At 36.1% G+C, this 23,756-nt stretch overlaps 1 protein-coding gene across 5 annotated transcripts in view; it reads right to left on the reverse strand.

Moving 5' to 3' along the window:
- LOC121318166 (serine/threonine-protein phosphatase 6 regulatory subunit 2-like) overlaps positions 1-23,756 on the reverse strand; it is a 46,367-nt gene that overhangs the window by 18,448 nt on the left and 4,163 nt on the right. For 3 of the 5 annotated variants that reach the window (XM_041254557.1, XM_041254561.1, XM_041254560.1), the window contains exons 2-16: positions 21,273-21,387; positions 18,665-18,910; positions 12,377-12,563; positions 11,375-11,512; positions 9,311-9,376; positions 8,262-8,374; positions 4,300-4,413; positions 4,040-4,166; positions 3,527-3,679; positions 3,038-3,244; positions 1,782-1,846; positions 1,420-1,535; positions 1,204-1,289; positions 866-946; positions 179-276 (exon numbers count right to left, since the gene is read on the reverse strand). In XM_041254557.1, the coding sequence (XP_041110491.1) occupies positions 179-276; positions 866-946; positions 1,204-1,289; positions 1,420-1,535; positions 1,782-1,846; positions 3,038-3,244; positions 3,527-3,679; positions 4,040-4,166; positions 4,300-4,413; positions 8,262-8,374; positions 9,311-9,376; positions 11,375-11,512; positions 12,377-12,563; positions 18,665-18,891 (1,778 nt within the window). In that variant the 5' untranslated portion in view covers positions 18,892-18,910; positions 21,273-21,387. The remainder of the gene's footprint in view (positions 1-178; positions 277-865; positions 947-1,203; positions 1,290-1,419; positions 1,536-1,781; positions 1,847-3,037; positions 3,245-3,526; positions 3,680-4,039; positions 4,167-4,299; positions 4,414-8,261; positions 8,375-9,310; positions 9,377-11,374; positions 11,513-12,376; positions 12,564-18,664; positions 18,911-21,272; positions 21,388-23,756) is intronic. The other 2 variants (XM_041254558.1, XM_041254559.1) reach the window with 2 other exon arrangements.

Genomic DNA, 23,756 nt, shown 5'->3' on the forward strand with positions numbered 1-23,756 from the left:
AATACAAATATAAAAATTTGACTGTTAAAGAAGAATACAGTAAGCCTATAACAATATATTGAAACAAACCTACAACGGTTTAGTAAGCATACACACTTAGCGCATACATTATTAGAATCTTTCCATTGCTTGCTTTCAATAGCACCACAGATGGTAAAAGATTCCAATCAATGCTTACTTTATGATGTCGGTTTGTTCTGCAAATTCCTCGTCGTTAAACCCAAACTGGTCTACAAAATTGGCCGTCATCTGCTGGATCTGATAATCTGAAAATGCCTACAAAAATTATAGAAACAGAAGATTTAAAATTTGAAAAATTACAAAATGAGAAGTTAAATTCATCCCACGTTTCTATTATTTTGTCTAGTTTAGTAGCCTGGTCAATTTAATGCAGTTACTCCAGGCTGAATTTTCACACGTATACTTGTATTACAGTCCAAGTGATCATGTCTACCAAATTATGCCATTGGGTGCACAACAGCACTTTTAAAAGCCTTTCACACATTTGGGGGTACACTTCCCATCACAAGATAGTTTGCAAATTAATGTTTTACGACATGCACAAGAGCCTCAAAAAGATATACAATGTATCACTGAAATCAGCTCACAGGCAGGATCCTGAAATTAAGTTACTTTTCTATTTTACAATGCTCAGTGACTTCATTTTTCTTTCTATATTTATTGTTTTGGTGAAAAGCGTTTTAGTTTTCAAATACAACCCTATAGATGTAGTAAGTTTAAACAGCTGTTTCCTGGTTTCTTACCAGAACTGTGCCCCTCTCACCCCTGACCATACCGACTAAAGGGTATCTTTTTCAAAGAGTAGAAGTAATGTGCCAATAATAAGTCAAAGCGTCTCTCCTACCTGCTGAAGCGATATCTCATTATGGAATGGGCTTTCCATGTCATCATCTTCACTGGAAGAGTGTAGATTGTGCGTGCTCACCTGGAGAAGTGGAAACTTGTCATGTCTTTTCAACTATATACTTGGGTGTGAACTTTTAGTGACCCATTTGTTTAAAAAAATAAACGTTATATAGTAAGTTTTTGAATTGTTGTGATTATTGCTTGGTTATTTACTACATTGTAATTTTAGCAAGCAATTATGCTGTAATTATAATTATAATTGACCCCAGGTCTGCTGAGCACTGGACTTTTTGTGTGCATTAAACATGCTGGAATTGTACTTTTTTATCCTCTCACCAGATCAACAGTGTTTCTTCTGTTTGTCTCAGTTAGAGTCTCCGCTACAAAACTTTCCCACCGTCCTTGGCAGTCCTCAGGCAGCTCTGGAATGAGACAGAAGCAATAAGGTACTGTAATAATCTCATTGTAGTGCTCTAGCTAGGCTCCTTGTCAGGGAATGGGAAAGATGGGAAGTGTTGCTGTATTAAATTAAATAAATAAAACAATCAATACCTTTGATGAGGTCACTAATTTGAGCCTGGACAGGTCCTTTCTCCATGTTCTGTACCACAGTATTAGCTATTCTGGTGAGATGCCCCATGTTGCCTCTTCTCATCCCACCTTCTGCCCTAGAACACAGAGAAAGCCATCGACTAATTTGCAGAAAATATATAGTAGAATGAATAAGTCAAATTCCAAGATTTCATAATTTAAATATTAAGAAAAGACTCAACATGCTTTCAAATACAGATGGCCTCAACTTGTTCTTATGACTGACAATTCTTTCGGACTGCATCTTTTACCAACCATATGTTTTTGACAACCCAGTGTCACAGAGCTGCCCACCCCACCTCCCCCTCCATTACAGTTCTTACTGTGTTTTGTCATTTGCTTCCCAGGCATCCAGTATCCTCTGCACCAAACAGCACTTCTGAAAAAGCTATTAAGATAGAAGCACTAGGTTATTAATAGGAAAGTAGATCCCTATAAACTACATCCACATAGTTGAAAAATGTGTATGTACATACGGAACACGTCCTCCTTAACTTAAAAAAATTCCTAGTTTCATTACAGTTGGATAACTTAAGGTTATCACTATAGGTAAAAATGTAAGAGTGACACATACACCATTTCCCTGTTGCTGTGGATATTCAAGGCAACAGCATGTGGCTGGACACTGATAATACGACAGAAATAATAATCTTGTCCTTGGCATTTAGTAAGTGCCTTTGCCATTAGATCTATTCCATTACATTGTCTTTGTCAAAACCTGCTTCTATGATTTTTCATCAAAACAATTTGTCAGACCATCTTCTTCAGGAGATCCTGCTTGTCAAGTTTGACTCTCAATACTGCACAATTTAACAATGTCATGATGCAGTACATGGTGCAAAATGCAATGCTTAACATCTAATACTAGAGACTTATACCACTGAATAATAGATGTCTTATATTGCTCAATGTACCTCATTAAAAGTAGAAATGAATTGTGTGGGGGATCCCACACAACTAAGCAAAACTACTCACATGTTATGTTTTTTTTGCCTATGTGTTTGTTCACTGAATGAATTCAAACTCCCAAGCCATACTATATAACTGAATATACTGTATAAATAAAATACATGTTAGAACAATTTCTGTGTCCATTTACACAGTGGCATTTTTGGAAAATGTTATCAAATATGCCCTTAAGGAAATGCAATTTCTGTATAAGAAATATAGATTTAATAAGTTTAAAACAGCTGTTTCCTGGTTACTTACCACCACTGTGCCCCTCTAACCCCTCATCATAGCTTAACAGCCTTATGTGTCCATGGTAGACAAGCAGCACAAGAAAGTGAAACGTTACCAGAAAGCAGAATATTGTTTCTCAGAGATGTTCCAACAAAGTTCTAGTTTAAAATACCTACTTAAGAAGTATAATCATCATTAGAATCCATTACCAAATATATTTAACCAAAGTTTTATTGCGCTTAGATACTAGTTAACAGTTGAAACATTTCAAATTTACAGGTCAGCTACTGTGTGGTAGTGCCCTGCAATGGAGTGGATGAAAGGTTTTAATATGCATTAAATAATTTAAGTTTTTTTTTTTATATATATATAAGAAACAAACCAAAAAAAAACCTACATGTGTCACAAGGATATTCTCAGAGCTGCTGCAGCTGTTGTCAGTGGGGTTCTCTGGGTTTGGATTCGCATTCTGCTCCTCCTCAGATTTATTCGCTGTACTCCCTGCTGTCTTCTCTTCATGTGCCGAGTGGGTCAAGATAGCTGCTATACACAGCTCCACTTGGAAGTGCAAAAAGTTATTCCAGGTGTATTTAAAAAACAAGTCCTAGGTATAGAAACAAAGCTGTTAAAATAGTACAGAGGTGCAGTACTTTCATAGCTGAAACTTTAACAAAGCAATTTTGGTTTCAGAACTTCAACATAATACCTTCAGACAGACTACAAACATCTGTATTATGTGTTGCATTTACAGAAGAAAAAACTGTATTTAATATAATTGTACTAGAAAATACTTGTCGGATGGAGTAGGCATATTAAACCTTAAGTACAATACTAGCCAGGCTGTTGATAAGCTGAAAAATGATTGTTACTAGCCCACAATACTTACAAGTAGAAGGTCCATGGTACCAAGCCTGCATAGTTCCTGGTTGATGCTGGCCGTGCTGGTCTGAAGCAAGGAGGCAATGAGTCTGGAAACGTGAAGGCGAGCATTTCCCAGAGGCTCCTCGAGTACTCCTATTGTAGTCAGTATTGCACTTTTCTACAACATATAAATAAATAAAAATATGTATACAAGAACATTTTGTTAACGTTTAAAATATACAGTGCTCCCTCTTTAATTCACTATCTGACTTGCACAGCAAAATTACTGTTGTGAATTAGTAAATGTACAATTATCAAAATTAACACACAAGTTGATTTTATATATATATATATATATATATATATATATATATATATATATATATATATATATATATATATATATATATATATATAAACGTGTACAAGTCCAAACTGCATTTCTTGTGAGTGAGATGGACACCTGTTTGCTAGACACTGGACTGAGACAAAAATAACTTATCTGCTGTCATAACGTAAACAATGAAATGTAGGTTACCTTAGGAGGATTGAGCAGAAGCTGCTGAAAATCCTTCAGATGAGGTTCAATACCAAGTAAAATGCTGCTATTGACAGTGTAAGACCTTTCATATCCCTGAGAACATAAATCCATCAGCCCTTCCACCCTGCATAGGAAAGCAATGATTACAGGTAAGGCAGGTGAGTTTCTCTACTAATGCCTTCATCTCTTTAATGTTTAAGGCATCAATGCAAAAATGTAATTGGAAAGGACAGTACAGCAAGCTTTGGACAATTTACCCTGGCCTTCTGGTTTCTAGTAATGTAAGTAGCACTTGAGTTCCGTTTACTAAGCAGTTCTCACTCTTGTCTTCCTTGAACATATTCTTCAAAAGCTGTTCGACAGTATCCTGCCTGCCAGTGAGACAAAAACATTTCAGACAGATTACAACATCTTGAATCAGAATAAACAAGCGCATGTTCCATTTTTTAACCCCAGCTGTCAAAACTAAGCATTTTATTTACCAATTCCAAAAAAATGTCACTGCCACATACAGGACTGTTCTGGTGAAGCATCCTGACAGGAAAGAATTCAAAATAATTTAATTTAAAGTTCTCACTTTCCTGCATGTTACCTTATTAATGCTTCCAGAAAATCAGCTAGAGGTGTGCTTAGATACCAAAAATATAGACCAGGGCTTGAATTTCATTTTTGTCTGGTGGGGGGATTTCCCCCCTATGCTGCAGCCATTGGGGGGGGAATTCCATAATTGGCAGGGGGGTTGGCCAAAAAAGGCGCTTTTACATATAAAAACTATATATATTTTAATGCATCATCATTCACGCTGGTGTTGCTTTAAAATAAGACCTAACAGCTGTTCATCACAGCTACATTGTGTGTACTGCCACTAGAATCACAGGGCTTCCATGCGGCTCAATTTACACGTGAAATGGTGATGCACGTGCACATCTGGGAGAATTACTCGGGTAAATCAGGTTTGTGGCCGAAAAAAACGGCCAAAGAGAGGGATAGGGTAAATCTCATTTAGTCGTATAAATGACAAAACACACAGGAAAGTCCACGCCCAGTTTCGCATGGAAACCCGCATTTTATGTGTAAATGTTAATGACAGTGTTTATCCTTAAAAACATCCTTACAAACATTGCAAGGGAGCAAGTCAGTTGTTACTGTGGATTCCAAGATGGCAGAAAGTAGTGGTTGAAGGGCGATTTTATGGTAAGCAGTGGTGAAGTTCACCTTAACGACAATGCGGGCGGCATTTTTTTATTATTGTTTTTTGCTGTGTCTGGACTGTCATGTTGTATATCTCTTGTAAGTTTACAGTTCTGTATAAAACCACTCACCATGAACTGCGTTATACCCTTGTTATAGTATTAAAGCAGTTGTTTGAGAATACCCTTGCTGTAAAAATTATGCTAAAGTGAAGTGCAACTGAGCTGCTTAAATGTAACTGAATGAATTCCCCATCCTTTTTTTTTTTATTCCAGCTATGTCCAAAGACATTGCGTGTCTGCCCTCAATGTTAGTAAATACAGTTGGTGAACGGGATGTCAGGAGCCAGCTTGATCGCAAAAACAGCACAACAAACATCCAGCAAGTTGTTGATGCCCTCTCAGAACTGACCAAATAAAACTGCAAATGAACTTATTGATTGTGTTTTACTTGTTTGCATCATTAACATGTAACACAAAAAGTAAATTCAACACAATGTAACCCTTTGCGGTCCTATGTCGGACCAGGTCCGACATTACAATTTTCCTTTTCCAGTCTGATATCATCAAAAAGACGTAAAGCACAGGTCTGTAGTTGTTTTTTTCTCTGGAAAAAGCCGAGAAAACCTTGAAATGGCCAAGTGAGACTGATAGGAGCTGAATAAAACCGGGAAAAAAAAAAAATGGGGGGTGTATCTCATAGCCCAATTCACTACAGAGATAACATGGACATAACAAAGGAGGTAGCTGCTTCTGCAACCAGCGCTCAAAGAATATCACTGACATTTGCAGAGCTTTTTGAGATGTTATAGTAATAAAATAATGACTTATCGCATTATTGAGGAGTTTGGTGATAAAACGAGTGATCAGGAGAGGATTTATCTGTATGCACGTCTATAAAGAGGTATGTGAAAAATACAGCGAACAAGGGGTGGGGCTTGGCTGTAGATACAGTACTAAATGTCCGTTTGCAATTTAATGCCTTTTAAACCAGTTTTACTCTTTTTAATTTTAAACAGCGTGTGGCAAATAAACAGCATGTGTGAAAATAAATTGGACCTGATGCGCCTGACAAGCGCTGAATAAATGGACTACAAAGAGTTAAAAGAGATGAGAGAATCTCTGACACCACAAGCCTCCTCAGATCGCTGCTGTCCAATTGAAACTGGCAGCTGAGGTAACCTTCACAGTTGCCAAGTCCGCTTACAAGCGGAAATGGGCTTGTTTTTGAGTCGCTGGTTGTAATTTGCATAAACACCCACTCTAACATGGGTTGCGCTTGTTTGTGCTTGTTGTGAAAGGCACTGCCACTTTTTTTTTCTGGCGAGACTGTAACCTTCCCCTTTTGTCTCACAGGCAGCCACCGATTCCTGAACAGCTAATTTTGTTGTTTACAGAGTTTGTGCAGGATACAGCAAGCAGTTGCAATTTTGGGAACGAATTAATGCACTTCAGTCGGTTTCATCAGTATCTGCCACTTCCCTTTCAAGAGCCCACTACCCGTATTTGCCCAAGCGTGGTGTTGAATCCTTCCTCAGCAGCTGTCAGCTGTCTGGACAGGTAGGGCTTCTAAGCCAGGATAGTATACGCAGCATCACCTGATCCCCTATATGCTGAATTGCCTGAATGAAAGGGATATATATATATAACGTCTACGCTGGTTTTCAGCCATGGTGATCTGTAATACTTGTTGGCCAGTTTCATTTTATACCTCCGAGTTTATTTTTAATTAATGAGTTGTAAGATACATTAGTTCACTACTAATGACATTTGAAAAACAATTTGGGCAAGAGCAGAAAAACACATTAACAACCAGCCAGGCACTAGGTATTCTGCTTTATTACAGCATATTAGATTCACTCGTGCACCAGTTTTTTGCGCATGGAAACCAGATTTTCACAAAATTTCACTAGTAATCTTCAAAAAACCGCACAAGTACTTTACGCATAGCTAATTTAGACATCAACCCCCACCTTTCCCACTCATTTGTAAAACGTCGGGTTAAAAGACTGGTTTACTCAAGTAAAATAAACTGAGCGATTTGAAACCCAAAAAAGCATTTTACACAAGACATTTTTCTTGTGTAAATGTCGAGTTAAAAAAAAAAAAAAAACTTGCATGGAAACCCCACGACTGTCTCAATAATGTAGCGACGTTTTGTAACGGCAGCTAGTAAACTTTACAGTTGCATAGAGACTGCAGACTGAACAACTCATTTCACCGTTATTAAACTCCAGCCATGGGTAAATCTTCATTTAAAATATCCAGCACTACTTTTTATTTATTTTATCCAGCACTACTCAATGTATCTGTTTTGCCTTTCCTTCACTGCTATCATTCGTTTGTGTTGTACATTCTGCACTGTTTCATTTAATGGCTGCAGCAGAAGAATCAGCTGCCTTGTCGGTGCAAGGTGCATTTCTTTTTAATCAGTGTTCCATTTCTTTTTTTTTTTTTTTTTAAAGTGAAAGTCACTGCTTGCAAAATACCTTGATAGATTTAATATCGTCTTTTTTTCAAAACTGTTTCCTTACTGCAGTTGTAATGAGTTTCTATAATGCTTAAAGACGGCGACCGAGAATCATGTACAAAAGAATAAAACCTTGCGACATTTAAAATATCCAGCAATACTTTTATTTATTTATTTTATCCAGCACTACTCAGAATGTAGTGACACTCACTTCCTTAGAGATTGTTGTAGTGATTTAATTAGTCATTCAAAATTGGTTGAAAAATACAGTAGCTTGCAGTCTTAAAATATCTCTGTGGGATTTTCCCACACTGAAAGTTGCAGATATACAGGAGCAACTTGGAAAATTAGTGATTCCCACAATCCCCTGCTGAAATTCAAGCCGTGAAAACAGAATCAAGTTTTGACACTAATATGCACCAATATATTTGATTAATTGTCACACAATATCCTGTTAATTCTTGTATTTAATAAGTTAATATGTATAATTAAATGTCCCCACACTCCAAGTGTAATCTATCTATCTAAGTTAATGAAGCAAAGACAAAAACATACTTACAATTCTAGTACAGTAAGCAGTGGGTCAGGTTCTGTAGTATCTTGCATCTGGGTTGCCTGGTCTCTGCTCAGTCTGATTATATCACACAGAGTCTGGGAAGCATTGGACTGTTTCTAAAAATGTATATAAAAAGTCTTATTTCTCCAAATATTCCCAAATTCTTTCCTTGTTGCCAATACTGGTCACCTACAGTTTTCCAGTAAGGTATTCTGTAACCAACAGCATGAAAACAAGCTTTCACAACTCATTATCTTTCATATTGAAGATGCAGTTTATTATAACCCGTTTCTATTGTCACAGGCAGGCTGAGAATTTCCACTGTACTTTTAATCTGCCGTTTCAGAACCAAGCCATCACACTTTGGCCTCACAAAACACCTGAGGCTATTGCAAACATGGTACAAAGAATCAGTGTGACAGCTATATTTTTGGTTTGAGAAACATAAATCCCCTTATTTTATAACACAACACAAAGGTAAACTAAGAATTATTATATGCTAAACAATAAACCAACAGCTGCACCACAGCTGTGGGGCAATTGCAATGGCATTCACACACATATAGGCACTGAGAGAAGTGTGTTTGTTTACATCAAGGAAGGGAGCATCTGCTCTGCAGGAACTACTACTACAGAACCCTTGAACTGCAAGACGGTGTCTGTGAAGGCGCTTGTCCAGGCAGGACCATCAGAATGACCTGGAGTCGCTGGGAGGCCAGGACTTCGGGAGCAACAGAACAGAAGCAGGTCAGTTTAGGGGATGTGGATCCCAACAACAGCATACAGAGAGTTACTGTAGAGTAGTAGGTTCCTGGAGCAGGACGTTCCTTGTAGTGGGACTATTGTGTCTTACACATGTAACACATCACCCTGTTACAGAATGACATCAGTTTTTTAAGGGCTCTACTCCACACTTGCGAGACATGGCCCAGCAGTGGAAACTAGACCAGACGCGGTTCGGACATGCACTTGGAAACTAAGTATTATGGACCTGTACCCCAAGATAACGGACGTGAGTTGATGATTAGACAGGTTTGAGAAATGAGACTTACCTCTTCATCTTGACCTGTGTGGATAAGATCTACAAGTCGCTGAATCAACTTCTCTTCATTCAGCCACTGGAAAAATATTAAAATAAAAATATTATTTCTTTTCTTTTTCTATATTTAGTTTATACAGCTAATCACAAAGTCATACAAAAAATTGTTCTGACTAACTAACAAGTCTCAACAAGGTAGGGTAGTACTGGGCAAATCAATATTTCCAGACCAATTATAAAATATGAAAAGGTTTCAATGCCATAACACAAATCAGTAACAGCCACCAAACATTACTAGCAAGAACTGATGCACTGTAAATGATCAGCTCTGTGCTACTGATGGCCAAATGTACATCAAGGTGACAGAACTTAAACCAGTGGACAAAATTCCCCAAAAACACTACCTCCTTCCTTGATAACATCTACCCTAACACTGATATACAGTACAGCACATGCCTGACAAGACAAATACACATGCAGTCAGTTAACCGTGTTCAACAGAAAACAAACAGAAACAATACAGTATTTATTATTATTATTATTACTGTAAATATTTCACGCTGAAGAGTACTGAAATGTACATCTCTGGTAGGTTATTTCAGGAACCAGGTGTCAGACTGTCTGAAGAACCCTGCACGTCAAGAGTTATTATTGCTACAAGTACAAAAAGACCATTGTTTATGACACAGGGAAACCGTTTATAGTGCATCCGAAACATGTTTAGGAAAACAGATAAATACAAACTATGTCAACGTGCATAGAATCTACTTCCTGTAAACATTATATGTTCAGTAATAAATTACGATTGGCTTCTTTTTGCCATTCACCTTCCTGCACGGACACCATTTTTCAATTTAACAGACATTAAAAAGGCTTAATCAAAACCATTTTTCACTGGCACTGCGTGACTCAAGTACTGATTCTAACCATGAGCAGCACAACTTGCCTTAAAAAAATGACTTCAAAGCTTTTCTGCCTGCCAGTCAAACACAACAGCTAAAACTAGAGGGCATAAGTGTACCTGGCAACAACAATCTCCCTCACTAGTGTAAAAACTTTGACCTCGGGTGTCAGATTTTGTACTCCTATAGAATGACTGCTTGACTGCAAAGAGTTTTAAAACATTTATTGATTAGGCACAAAACACAGCATCTACAATGTATATGTAGAAGTAACAATAATTCACACATTTCTTTCCATGACACTATACAAATGTAGTATAGAAATATATTCAGTTTGCAGTTTACAAAAAAGTTTTTTTTGGTTAAACTCAGTCATATTTTGGTGTTTTCTGAAATCACGGTGTGTCCAGAATTATGCTTAAAGTAAATAAAGACTTTTGACTGTGAAGCCATGTTTTAGCAGGTTTATTCCTTATGGGGACAACAAAGAGATGACTGCATAATTCACAACATAAGCTACTGTAATTGTTCCACTGCAAAATAAACAGACTGCTGTCTTAAAAAAGCAGTGACTGGCTGACACCTTCAGCAAGAGCAATTCATTTGTCAAGAGCTGTCAACTGGATTTAGCAATAACATTTACTTGTGTATCCTTGAATGAAAAGTTTAATGCATTTTATCACATATTTGTTTTTCTCCTAACACACCAGATCTATTCTACAACCAGGATGACACATTTTAATAATTCACTTAAATGTAAAGTTGGAGAGACAAAATATGTTCCTGCAAAATGCCAAAGATTTTTAAAAAAGTTTTAAATTAATGTAATGTTCTAATCTTCAGTAAGACCACAGCTGAGAAGGGGATATTAACTCTTGTTGAGAAAAGGGTAAATTATCAGATTCCAATCGTGTTGATTAAAAGGAGCAATATTCTGTAGGTTCTGAAAGACAGCAGCTCTGGAAAGCAGAGCAGCTGGGAGGTCACTCATCTATGACTGAAGGAGTCTTCAGTAACACTGCTGAATCCCATTCATTTATAAACAACCTCTAATCCTAGTAAAAGAAGATTGCCGCGCTGTTTAAAAGAAACAGATGGAGGACTTTAACATAAACACAAACATGCATCATTTTGTGAGGGATGACGTGAACTTGATAGAAACACGTGTTGCTTACATTTAAGACCTCTTGCCGTAAAGGGGCAGGCTCCACGCAGCTGATGAGACGAAGCAGTAGATCCATCATGGCTGAAGTATCAATGTGTTTCAGGACTAGGCTGATGAAACCATCTTTCTTCCTCAAAAAGCTAATAACCTAAGGAAAGAAGAAAATCACTGAGCCATGCCTGTAACAAATAAGTTCACTGTTACGTACTGTATGCCATAATCTGATAGACGATTAACTCAATGTTTAAACTTAAAACTGTAAAAAAAAAAAAAAAAAAAAAAAGAAAATTAAAAAAAAGTTTAACAAAAACACATAATAGCCAATTTATTTCAAGTTATCTCATGTAACAGATGTATATAGAGTACTGCATTTGTTACTACAGTACTGAATGTTTAGAAGACCCCATGGGGTCTACTGCATTTATGTCACAGGCTACACCACACAACTATTTAGTGTGGGTTTATTTATAACAAAAATGTTTTTAAAAAAGTAAACACAAGAAGGTTACAGATTTGAATCTTGGAAATATTCAAATAAACTAGATTGAGTGTTCTATAGTTATCAATGAAACCATAGAGTGATCTTGCTGAGATCTGTAGCAGAACACCACAGCACCAAAAAAATCAAATGAAATTCTTGGTTAACAGGTCAATTTTAGCCTAATTTTCTTTCTCTGAAAGACTGTTGTCAGTTTCAAAATACAAACAAATATCTTGGATTTTGATATCTGACAAAACTGGCCCAAGATGGTCACTTACCCCAGGTAACCAAAGCAGTCGGTGGTACTACAAGAATCTCATGGTTTCCCTTCCTTATAGCCCGGGTCTAACTCCAATATTAATATTTGGTCAACTAAGTGATAACTGAAAGGCACAAAGTGTCTATGAACTCATCCGAGTTGATAAAATGTTGATAATGTTGTCTCCGAAGATATTATATGCTGATTATATAATAGCCAAAATACCAAAAGCAAACTTTCTTTTTTTTAATTCCACATTTTCTTTACACTACCTGTTCTGTTTTTCTAGCTATGAGGTTTCCAATAGTTTTGCTGAAGAAACTGGCGAGCAGAGGATTCAGGGGTGGTTCCTGTTCTAGGAATCTGTACAGCATTTCGAGCAAAGACTCGTCCCCTCCAAGTTTATCATTGATTTGGTTCACATCAGACGTGAGCAGCTCACAGGCGACGTTAGGATACCTAAACAGATGAACAGACAAAAGCAGTTGGGGTACTGGTAATTTATCGTTATGCGGTTTCTTAATCACCACAATTAAACTGTATTTACTTTAGATACCATTGCAGAATTTTCTGCTAATATGGTCTGCTACATGTTCCATTTCAATTGATCATCTTTAACTGTTTTGCCGGCCAAGACTGGATATAGTGTTTTTCATGCACTGGTACTGGAAAAACAATTCCTAGTTATGCAAACAAAGGATGTTACTCCCACATTTCTTATCGACAGTACTTCAATATGGGACTTCTTGGACATCCATTGACACCTTTTGAAGAACACGAACGTTAACTCCAGTGTAATTGATAAATAAAGCAGGTAAAGAAATTCTGGTCTGGATTATTGTCACTGGGTAATTCTCACAAATTACGCTCAAATTCCCAAAGCCATTGTGCTCTTTCGTTAGCTTTCCTTTAAAAAAAAAAAATGTAAAAAAACAAAGATACAGTAGAAGGCAAAATACAGACACAGTTCAGTAGTCTGTTATTTATTATCTGTAATAGTGCAGAAAAAAAGAAAAAGAATATGCCTGCACTGCCTCATCTCTACTCAAACAGCCTGCCTGTTATAAACCTGAGAGTTGTTTCTTTATAGTCCCATTTTTTTGGGATAATTTACAGAACTGCCAGGAGCATCAACATAGTAGTGAAGCCGAGATATGGGAGGGAAAATGGAATTCCTGACAGTGACATATTTGACTGTCGTAGTAAGAATGAATCAATCCAATTATCAATTTAAAAAAAAAGATCCCTATCTCTGAGTGCTTAGTAAATCTGGAATGCCATGACGGAGGAACATCAAAACATTTTGATGCTAAATCAATGCAGATGAAACACATATAGCTGAAAATGTCCTCTAAAGCTACATTTTTATGATAATCACACACAAGTACAATGCTTTATATACTATAACTGCTGTGCTGAGAAGAGGGCTTTTTTCTTTTTTTTTGACCGATAATTTATTTTTTAATTTTTTTTAAACTTCAAATCAGATTTCATATTTTATTGTTATTGCTTAAATCAGACTTGTATGTATTGTGCTCTAAGACTAAACCTGACTACCAGAAAAGCCATTTAAAATTTGTGAGTTAGGGATGGGATTTTTAAGCAATAAAAGTACAGGGATGGAAATAAGACTCCTATTGTATAGCAGTTTCACTAATTCCAGGTTTTACTACAAGCTTGATTAGCCACAATGTGTGTAGACAACAAGCTCATGTGTGTCTTATTAAACGCATAGTAAAACCTGGAATGGATCAAACTGCAATGCACACCAAACATCACTTTGGTCGATTAAACTGTTCTCCTACCATGCTGACTGGTTTACTGCAGCAAATAAGATTGAGTGCTGATGACAAGCTTAATCTGACCCTTTCGTCAATCTTTGTGCTTCAGCCATTAGGGAACTGAGTTAGAGAAACTTGCATGAAGGCAATATTTGTCAAATGTTTTGACACAGATTTAATTAATATTTATCAATTAAAGCACTGATGTAACTTTTTGCCATAATCGGAAAACAAATAAAGTACCTGAGTATCTGCCCTCCCCCCAGAACTCAAACTACTTAAAATTGCCTACTTAATCACATTTTAAAAATATTACTGTTTTAACACATGGTGTGTCCTACGGTTAGGACTGTATGTGCTGGTGCAGTACAGAGCATTTCTGCAATTCTTGCCAAGTTATGTGCACTACCACAAACCGAAAGCTTGCTACATAATGAAAGTTCTATGTATTTCCTAACACATTAATGCTATACGAGGACAGTCTTAAGGGTCACATCCTCAAAGCTTTAACTCAAGTGATTTCAATAGTGATTCTTATTTAAATCTTTCTTTTTGAAATAAATAATAATAATAATAATAATAATAATAATAATAATAATAATAATATACATTTTAAAGCTGTGTATACGGCCCAATGTTTCAACCATGTTGCTGCCTACAGTATAAGTTGTTGCTTCTGCAAGTGTAATGATTCATTGAAAAAAAGAGGAAGAATTATTTCTCTCTCTAGGTGAGAGAATTGTTTAGAACAACTACAGTATATTCTGTCCTTTGGTACTGCTACTTTGATGAGACAATATCCTAAAACAAATCAAGCTTTTGTTGAATTCAAACTCAGTTGCCCCACATGAATAAATTGTTCTTATATGGGGTTCCTACATAACATTGGAGCTTTCATTTAGAAGCAGCATAATGTACACCCATATCAATATAGTTTTTATGGTGTAGTCTACTGTACATTATGTTCAATGTTCTGTGGTATCACAGAGCATGCTACAGTTCACCTGAGCCCTCAACAGGATACAGAACATATGACCCACAAGAAACAGATGGGGTGGGGCCTTGATAGAAGATTACAATTTCTAAACTTGGCATGTCACCACATGCTGCTGAGTGAATAGCTGGATCCAAGTAACTTTCTCATATATTTTTTTTCTCATGTGTTGCAGAGATGTGCGCAACTAGCAACATAAAAAATATCTGCTTGGTGTAAAATTGTTAACATTACATTTCCAATCAAGAACCGGCAGAAATTACAATACAACCCCTTTATCTTTTCTGTTAAAAAACATATTCTGTAGAGGGCTGGTTCTGTGCAGTTCTTAATGCAAAGTTGCAGAAGAGAACTGCATATAACACGATGGGTAAACAAGAGAGTGTTCGTAAAATCAGTGTTTGTAAAATCAAAGTTTATACGCTGCAATCATTAATTTACTCAAATATTTAAATTTAAATGATTGTATGTATTTAGTGTTTTAAATGTACCTACACTCCTTACTTACTTTCTTTCTATTCTCATCTGAATCCCTAAACCTTTAAATGTTTATGTGGTAAACAGCAAGACGGTTCACTGAACAGTGTGTGCCAATTTGACACTGTCTAATTAGAAACAAAGATTTCAGCTTTGCTGTTATAAATTAGAATGATGTCATGCAACTCATCTGAGATTGTCTGATAAAAGCATGTGTTGTATGCGATGTTGAAGTTTATTTGTGAGGGAAAATGAAAAACACTTGTGACAAATGTGACTTGTTTTTTTACATACAATGCTGGACTTTATTTATTATTATTTTTTTTTAATCACAAACACTTTGCTTGTGGGCCACTTTGACAAACTAGAATTTGTTTATTTTTCATAAATATAATATTTAAGAGGTCAGTTGAGGAGGTGATTAACAAGCATCCTACATAATTGTAAACATATGTATAGTTCTTTCACCAAGATAAATGGAATAATAAAACAGTTACTGTATTTTATGCAAATACCAAGGACTATGGCTTTTTTAATTTTTTTTTTTAACTATTTGTCCCAGAATAAAACAATGGATCATACTTTGTGAAGGTTTTAAAGCCAATAGGCATGAGGTAGCAGCAAGCCCCAGAAACACATTCAGAAGTACCTGAATTTGGTTTCAGTATCTTTAAGAGTAATGTTTTATGAGTAGGAAATATCAGTTATAGTAACAGTTTTATTTAGTGGATGTAAGAAATACATCATAGTATTTTTTTTTTTTTTTTTTTTTACTGAAGTATTTCTGACATCCACTAGGGGCAGTGTTGCAGGAGGACAGGCTAATGGTTACACTCTGTACCATCTGTACATGGAGGTAAGAGAAGTTTGAGAGCTATATTGAGGCCATAGGGGTGCTTCAAACTGGAACAGATACAAAATGATTATTAAAAAAAAAAGAACAGCGTGAGATTTCATACAAGGGAGGATTCTACACTGTTCAACCATTGTCAAAGACATGCGTATCAAATGTTGACAGCTGTAGTGTTTTTACAGTAGTAGGATCTATGCTGTGTAGGGATATTTGTTCAAGATTTATTCTAAGTCTTTATATATACACAAAATGGGTGTACACATGTAGTCTCATGCACAACAATGTTGTCATGCAACACAAACAGCACTCTGATTGCCATGATGGCTTTTCTGATAGGTAACAAAAATTCTCAAGAAGTTAAAGTTTAAGGGGTAGATGTACTAAGATGTGCCAGCCGCAGTGCAAACACACCGCAATTTGCATTTTGTTTACGACAATTTGCAAAATGCACATTTTGTCGTATGTACTAAGAATGTTTTGGGTAGGCTACACATTGCATTATGTAAAAATATAAATCTGTACAGAAGGCCTATATAGTATACAGTAAAATCAAACAAATATCTAGCACACTTTTTTTCGTACTTTAGTCTACTGGTAACACAAAATAAACCAAGCTACTGCATTGTACACATGGCAAATAAAAGATTATTTTAAATTGAAACTAAATGATTTTAGCTTTGTTTTATTTTACTTTTTATCATTATTATTATTAGTAACTTGGTCTACTTTGTAGCCTAGACAGTTAACACACAATAGATCATGGCCCTATACAGGTGCTCAGAATGAGATGGAGGGGTTAGTGGCACATGGGTACAGTCTATTGCTCCCAACACACTGGGAAAACCAGAAATGTCACAGAAATTTGTTTTCAAGGCTTGCAAGTACACCCTGACTTTAGTGAAAATTAGGTGCTTGTGCTCAATGTATTTTTGAGACAAACACCCAACTGGCAACGTACAAGAAAAAGCAGACTGGGAAATGCCAGCAACAATTGTGACTGTTTAAAACATGCTTTCAAAAGTTCTTCACATTGATGCAATTGTAAGCGTCACAATTGCCCGCAGCTTTAGTACATTACAATATTTATGATCACTTCATTCATTTGCACTGCATCTCCACCCTGTTTTTGTGAATTTCTGCAGGAATGTCAAGAATGATATATTCATTTAAGGCTAAAGCGCAAATAAGAACTGCAGCTGCAAAGCACTCATGAAAATAAGGCTAACAGCGTTGCGTTTGTTTAGTACATTTCACACTACACTTCCATGTGGTTTCTAACAATTGCGACAGACACAAAACTTTAGTGTACATCTGCCCCTAAATAGTTGGAAAATTAAACAATCTAAATTCCCTACTTCATACAAACAGGAAGATTATCTTTAAAGCTGACAGGATCATGGATAACACTGAACTATTTACAGTAGAACTGAAGATGAACGTATTTAATCTTGTTTCTAGCTTTGCCAGTTTTTTGGGTTTTTTTGCCTTGCAAGCATATGTTGTCACAGTAACATACATAATGTAGTGTTCTAGCTTTCACAACATCCCATATAAGACATGTAGTAAACTTTTACTGCCCTGAGTATGTTCCCATACCTATTTAATGTTTATTTTCTTAATGTCAAATATATTGGACACTGGGAAGCAAAGGGTAATATGTGTATAACAGGTGACATCATACTGTCTGTTTTCTCTATCTGCAAACCATGAACAAAACTCCCAGTCTGTTTTTTCAGTTATTAACACTGTACTGTATATACACACACACACACACACAACAAAACAAAAAATGTTTTGAACCATTCAAAACAAGGTCACAATCTACAAAAAACGAAGTTGTGCACAACCAAGGGTTGGGAGGGCTGTTTAACGAATATTTCAGAGTGAAAACAAAAATTATTATAAACCTTCCCATGCAATTTTAAATATTGTTTAATACTTTTTACCTATCAGATTTTGTTTGACGGTATACTTCTTATCTATGGTATTTTAACATTCCCACCAAAACAGGAAGGTTCACCCTAAACAACCATTACTATCACATGTCACATACCATTAAAAAAAGAAAGAGCAAAATGAAAACTTCAGAGCCACTGGCACAATCCCAGTTTCAGAGCAATTCTGAAGAAATATCACTACCTGGATCTAGGCCAGTGCCTGGAAGTGGTGAATGCAACACTTATGATGCAGTCGCTTACAGGAGACATGTCTGATAGAAATAAGAGCCTGCCTCTTGATAAGCATTTTAGGAATCTTACTAGGTATTGCTACATTTACAACACTAACTTGTGCAGTTATTTTACCTACATTTCTGCGAATGGATCCCCAGCCAAGATCAGCAACTCGGTGCAACCAGGACTTGAGCCAGCAAGCTCCTAAATGCATAACACCCTGTAAATCCTTCATTAATGTTACCAAGAGCACTAAATCAGGTTCTTCCAATAAACTGACTTACTTGAAACGTATCTTCTCGTCTATGTCTGTTGGTGGCTCCCGAGTTATGAGGGTGACCAGGTCCTCCATGCACTGATCCTGGCTCAGGAAAAGTAGGAGCCGACGGTTCTGGGCCTTGCACTCCTGCAGGATGTCATCTTCATCCATCAGCTCTCGCAGCGTCACATCCTCCTTATCCAGCAACTTGTCGACCTGCGAGGTGGTGTGCAAGTCGAACTTCCAGAACATGGTGACCAGGCACACAGAACTGCAAGAAAAGAGTAAAAGGTTTCTTACTTTAGAATGGTGATCTCAATTTAGCCCTCAGGGGAGAGCAATCAAGATCACTGAATTACAGTATCACAGAATTTCTCACATATCTCTGTTGACTGGATACATCGCTCCCTCACCAACACCCACTGAGAGGGTGGTCCCTCCAGGAAAGGCTTGAGTTATCCTAGCAAGGCAATTCAAGTTACCTCATATTCAAGCTCTGTGAATACAGTACCCATAGCAGACTGTTGTATCCACTACTGCCAATCTAGTACTTTAAAACCTATTTACTGCAGCTACATTTTTGTTATTTTTTACAATGCATCAATAGTACATTTCCATGAAAAAACAGAGTATATATATGTGTATAAACCACACTGTGTAACAAATTTTTTTTTTTTTTTTTTTTGTTCCTGGGTAGTAAGTGTTATTTCCTAATTGCTTATGCCTCAAAAGTATAGAAAATGGCTGTTATTCCCCACAAACTTTGCTTTTGTGACCAGGACAGTGATATTTCAAAATATCACTATTTCCAATGGGAAAACAGGCAAATGTGTGTCTTTTCGTTCACATAAAGTCAGAAAAAAACAACATATGAATCCAAATGATATACATTACTTAATATTGTATTTATACTAAAGCAATACAAAAATGACTACAAAAGATTTAGAAGTGAGTAGTTTTTCGAGATTTACGATTATACTGTATTTACAGTACTACTCACTACTCACTTCTAAATCTTTTGTAGTCATTTTTGTATTACTTTAGTATAAATACATGTTAATTTGGATTCATATGTTGTTTTTTTCTGACTTTATGTGAACGAAAAGACACACATTTGCCCGTTTTCCCATTGGAAATAGTGATATTTTGAAATATCACTGTCCTGGTCACAAAAGCAAAGTCTGTGGGGAATAATAGCCATTTTCTATACTTTTGAGGCATAAGCAATTAAGAAATAACACTTACTACCCAGGAACAAAAACTGTGTTACATAGTGACCATTATTACTAGGGACATGCAACTCACCAGAAAAAAAAAAAAATACCCTTAGGCAACAGAGATTATTTTATGCACAAACCTTTTCCATTTAAAGGCTCAATCAACAGCTGAATATGCTCTTTTCATTTTTTTCACACTAAAAAGACTGAGTTAAAGACTTTATAAGTGCAATTTGGTAAAGACAGAAACATCAGGAGGTCAAACTCAAAAACATACACACGTATGTATGTATGTATATATATATATATATTATATATAAATATTTGTGCATGTGCAGGACAGACCTTTACAGGCATGATTTAAACTGCATTCTTAATTACACTGTTTAATTGTACAGTACATGGCTAATGTTCAGATGTAACATTACTTAAATCAGCATAAGCATAATCCTAGTGTATGTGTGTACTGTAAATTGCAAACTGTACTCCAATAATGTTGGTTTTTCTAAACATTTCTGTAGTAATTAATGTAACTATATTTTCTTCCGCACCTGAGGCATATATATTTCTATATATGTATTTGTATTAATGGCAGGCATTAAGAATTGATTAAATGTTCCACTGCAATTGCTTTTGAAAACAACCATTATTTCAAGCTAGCAGTAAGCCAGCTGTCTTCCCCAAACACAAGGAAACAAACACAAACAAAACATTAATGATCTCAGAACTGTAACATCAAGAACTGGGACATTCCACAGTTTCTATTGACACTACAGTAAGAGATATTACATTGGGATGTATTTCAGTACCTTTCTAATTTATATTGATGTACATTAATGTTTAACACACTATAGGTAAAGGAACAGGATTATCCTGCCTTTGTCAACTTAGTGGGAGCAAGAATTACTGCTGCCCACTTAAGTTAAGTATTTATTTTGCGTAAATTCAATTTCAACTTCATGTACAAAGAAGCATTAAATAACTGTAACTCTTTTCTCCCTAAGTATGTGATGAAATAAAAGTGAATGAGTGAATCGAATGTTTATCAGCCAAATGCAAACCCTTATGACTATAAGAAGCTAAGTGTATGATAAAAGCTTGGTGAAGACTGGTGCAAAATCAAAGCAGTTACCGGGTATAGTGTGACAGATGCACACAGACAGATGGACAGACACAATCAGTGTATTGTATAAGGGTCCACAATTTTTTGAATGAGGACCCTAAAAAACAAGTGAAGAACCAAAAGTTTATAGAGTACAAAAGATAATGGGAGACCATTAATTAGATGAATTAAGCAAATAAGTAAACAGATTTTAAAGCACTAGCTACAGTATCACTCCTTTAAAGTGGTACATTCCAAGCTTTTTTTTGTACCAATTAAATCAGTGTGCATATGAAATCTCATTTTATCAATACCTGTTGATAAACAATGTGTGTCTTTAATTAAATCTCTTCCACAGGGAGACAAACATTTGTCTTCCGGAACCCCTCCCAGCCTCCACTTCTAAGTAAAAAATCTTCCCAAACCTGTCTGAGAAAAGACAAGACTGTTAAATCATTACTCCTTAGTTATATAAATTGTTGCATTAAAATGTCACATGGCGTAAAAACAAAACAAAAAACAAACATCTTCAGTGATCACCCTTCAATTAGGCATCCCAAAATACAGCACAGTGCCCATAACTCATCCTTCGAAAAAAAAATTGCTTCCAAATTAATTAATTTAAGCATGGTTTATATAGTACAGTCCATTTACAGTATTGAGTTAAACCTAAAAGTGCAGTTTTGTGATGTGGCAGCAGCCAACACCTTTTTACATTCCATGTGACATTTGTTGAACTGTTGTTACAGTACCATACATATCCAAAGAAGATTGTTCATGAAAAATAATTCCAAGTCAATGAATATGAAAAAGCTATCTTTATCTTGATTCAAAACCAGACATCAACTGGAATTACTTACATAAAAAGGGAAGTGGCAAGTACTTGTGGGACTTGTGGGGGAAAAACTAGATTAACAGTTTAACAAACCTGGTATTTCTGTTCGATACGCCAAACCTACCCACCACCAAACTCTCTTTACTCCACATAAAGAGAAAAAAAAGCCTTGATAGAACTGTTCAGCCTATTCCTTTGAACCAAAGTTCCCCGAATAGACCTTACTTAGTTAAAATGTACAAAGCACCATGTTTGTCAACCCAGAAATGCAGTAACAACTGTCCAGGAATACCTGTACCTATTAAATGTAGAGGCTTGAAGAGCAACAGCAATAGTGCAGTTTTTTCCCTTCGATTTGGGAGCTTACACAATGGAATAAAATACCTCATAGAAAAATACAGCCAGACAGCGCTTTCTCCACAATACCATTGCCTGGCAAAATCAATAGCAATATAGAATTTCCTTGTTTTCAAGGACAGCTGGTGAGATAACTCATTTCATTCTGGTTCCTGCATGACTATTTCCAATACTTACTGTTACACAACACATTGGCCTACAGTATACTACCTTTGTCTTTTCCAAAACGGACGTTATGAAGCATTAGTTTTCTGTATTTTCAATTCACTCAAAAGGTTGACTTTTTTATAATTAAACAATCAGTGGGTCTTTTCAGGAAGAATTTCAAAACAGTCAATGTGTATTTTATTTACATACCTTAGTTCAAGATCAAGACTGCCTGGACAGTGATGCAATGTGGCGGCTTTAAAAAAAAGTATATCAGTTGTTGTTTTACTGCACATTATAAGTGGAAATAAAAATGTTAGCTAGAATGTACAGTAATATAGTACTGGGATGGGTTTCTTTTTGTAAAACTAAAAAACACTGCCTTCATTTCTCTTTAAATTGAAAAATGTACAAAATACAGCAACCAAAAAGTCAGCAAAACAACAAATAAGGCTTTTAAATTCCTACAGTATAAAAATAGACAAAATAGAGTGCCCCCCCCAACTCCCCCTCTTCAGCTGGCTTTAGCAGATCTGCAGTAAAGGTCGGATGACTAATCAGCTTCTGCAGTGCCCATCTGCAGTTCTTCTGTACCAAATCTTATTGCAAGACAACAGTTAGCTGCCATAACAAATCAGCCCTGGGGCAATTTATTTCAATAGTGTTGAACATACCGGTATGTGAAATATGTCTCTCTCCTATATGTAGTTACATTGTGACATTTACATGTGCATATATTAAAAAGGGCTGTGGCTACAGTATGTGTCCAACAGCCAAACAAACTGTTAAGACCAGAAGCTTAGCTAAATCATGGAACTTTCACCCTGACATTAATGCCACACCTGTCTATCAATTTTTTTATTTCTAACTACCTAGACACCTACAGACACAGGTATGGTATTTCCATCTTAAAAACACACAGTGGTTGAATTCCGTGTAATTATAACATAAGCAAATTGTGTGGAAGAGTGAGCCTTTCAAGCTACCGTTTTCATTTTTAATGGCTTTTAATGTATGATATTCTGAACTGATAATGGAATATCCATACTCTGAATATAGGAGCCAATTTACAAAATAAATAGATAAAATCAGTATAAAAAAAAAAAAGAAAAAATGGTCCAGTGATATATTCTCAATTCTTGAAATAGTAGATTCTACTTGTAAAGCAGTAGTGTTTCAAGTGCAGTGAAATAATCAGCAACCTTGTATCTTTGAACTACTTCTAGAAAATCAGACAACAAGCTGCTGTACAGTACTGTACAGGAGCAAACAAAAATATCTCTTTATGATCTGTTCAACAACCAAAAACAGAAGGCATTATTACAGAAGTGCCCTTGAAATGCTACATCCTGGCATGACCTGAATCTACAGTAGGTAGGCAAGCAAAATTGTCTCCCGACTTGACATGATACTAGATCATTTTTTAATTTAAAATTGTACAACAATTACTTCAACACTC

This window comes from Polyodon spathula, chromosome 7 (assembly GCF_017654505.1).
Source record: "Polyodon spathula isolate WHYD16114869_AA chromosome 7, ASM1765450v1, whole genome shotgun sequence".
NCBI lineage: Eukaryota > Metazoa > Chordata > Actinopteri > Acipenseriformes > Polyodontidae > Polyodon > Polyodon spathula.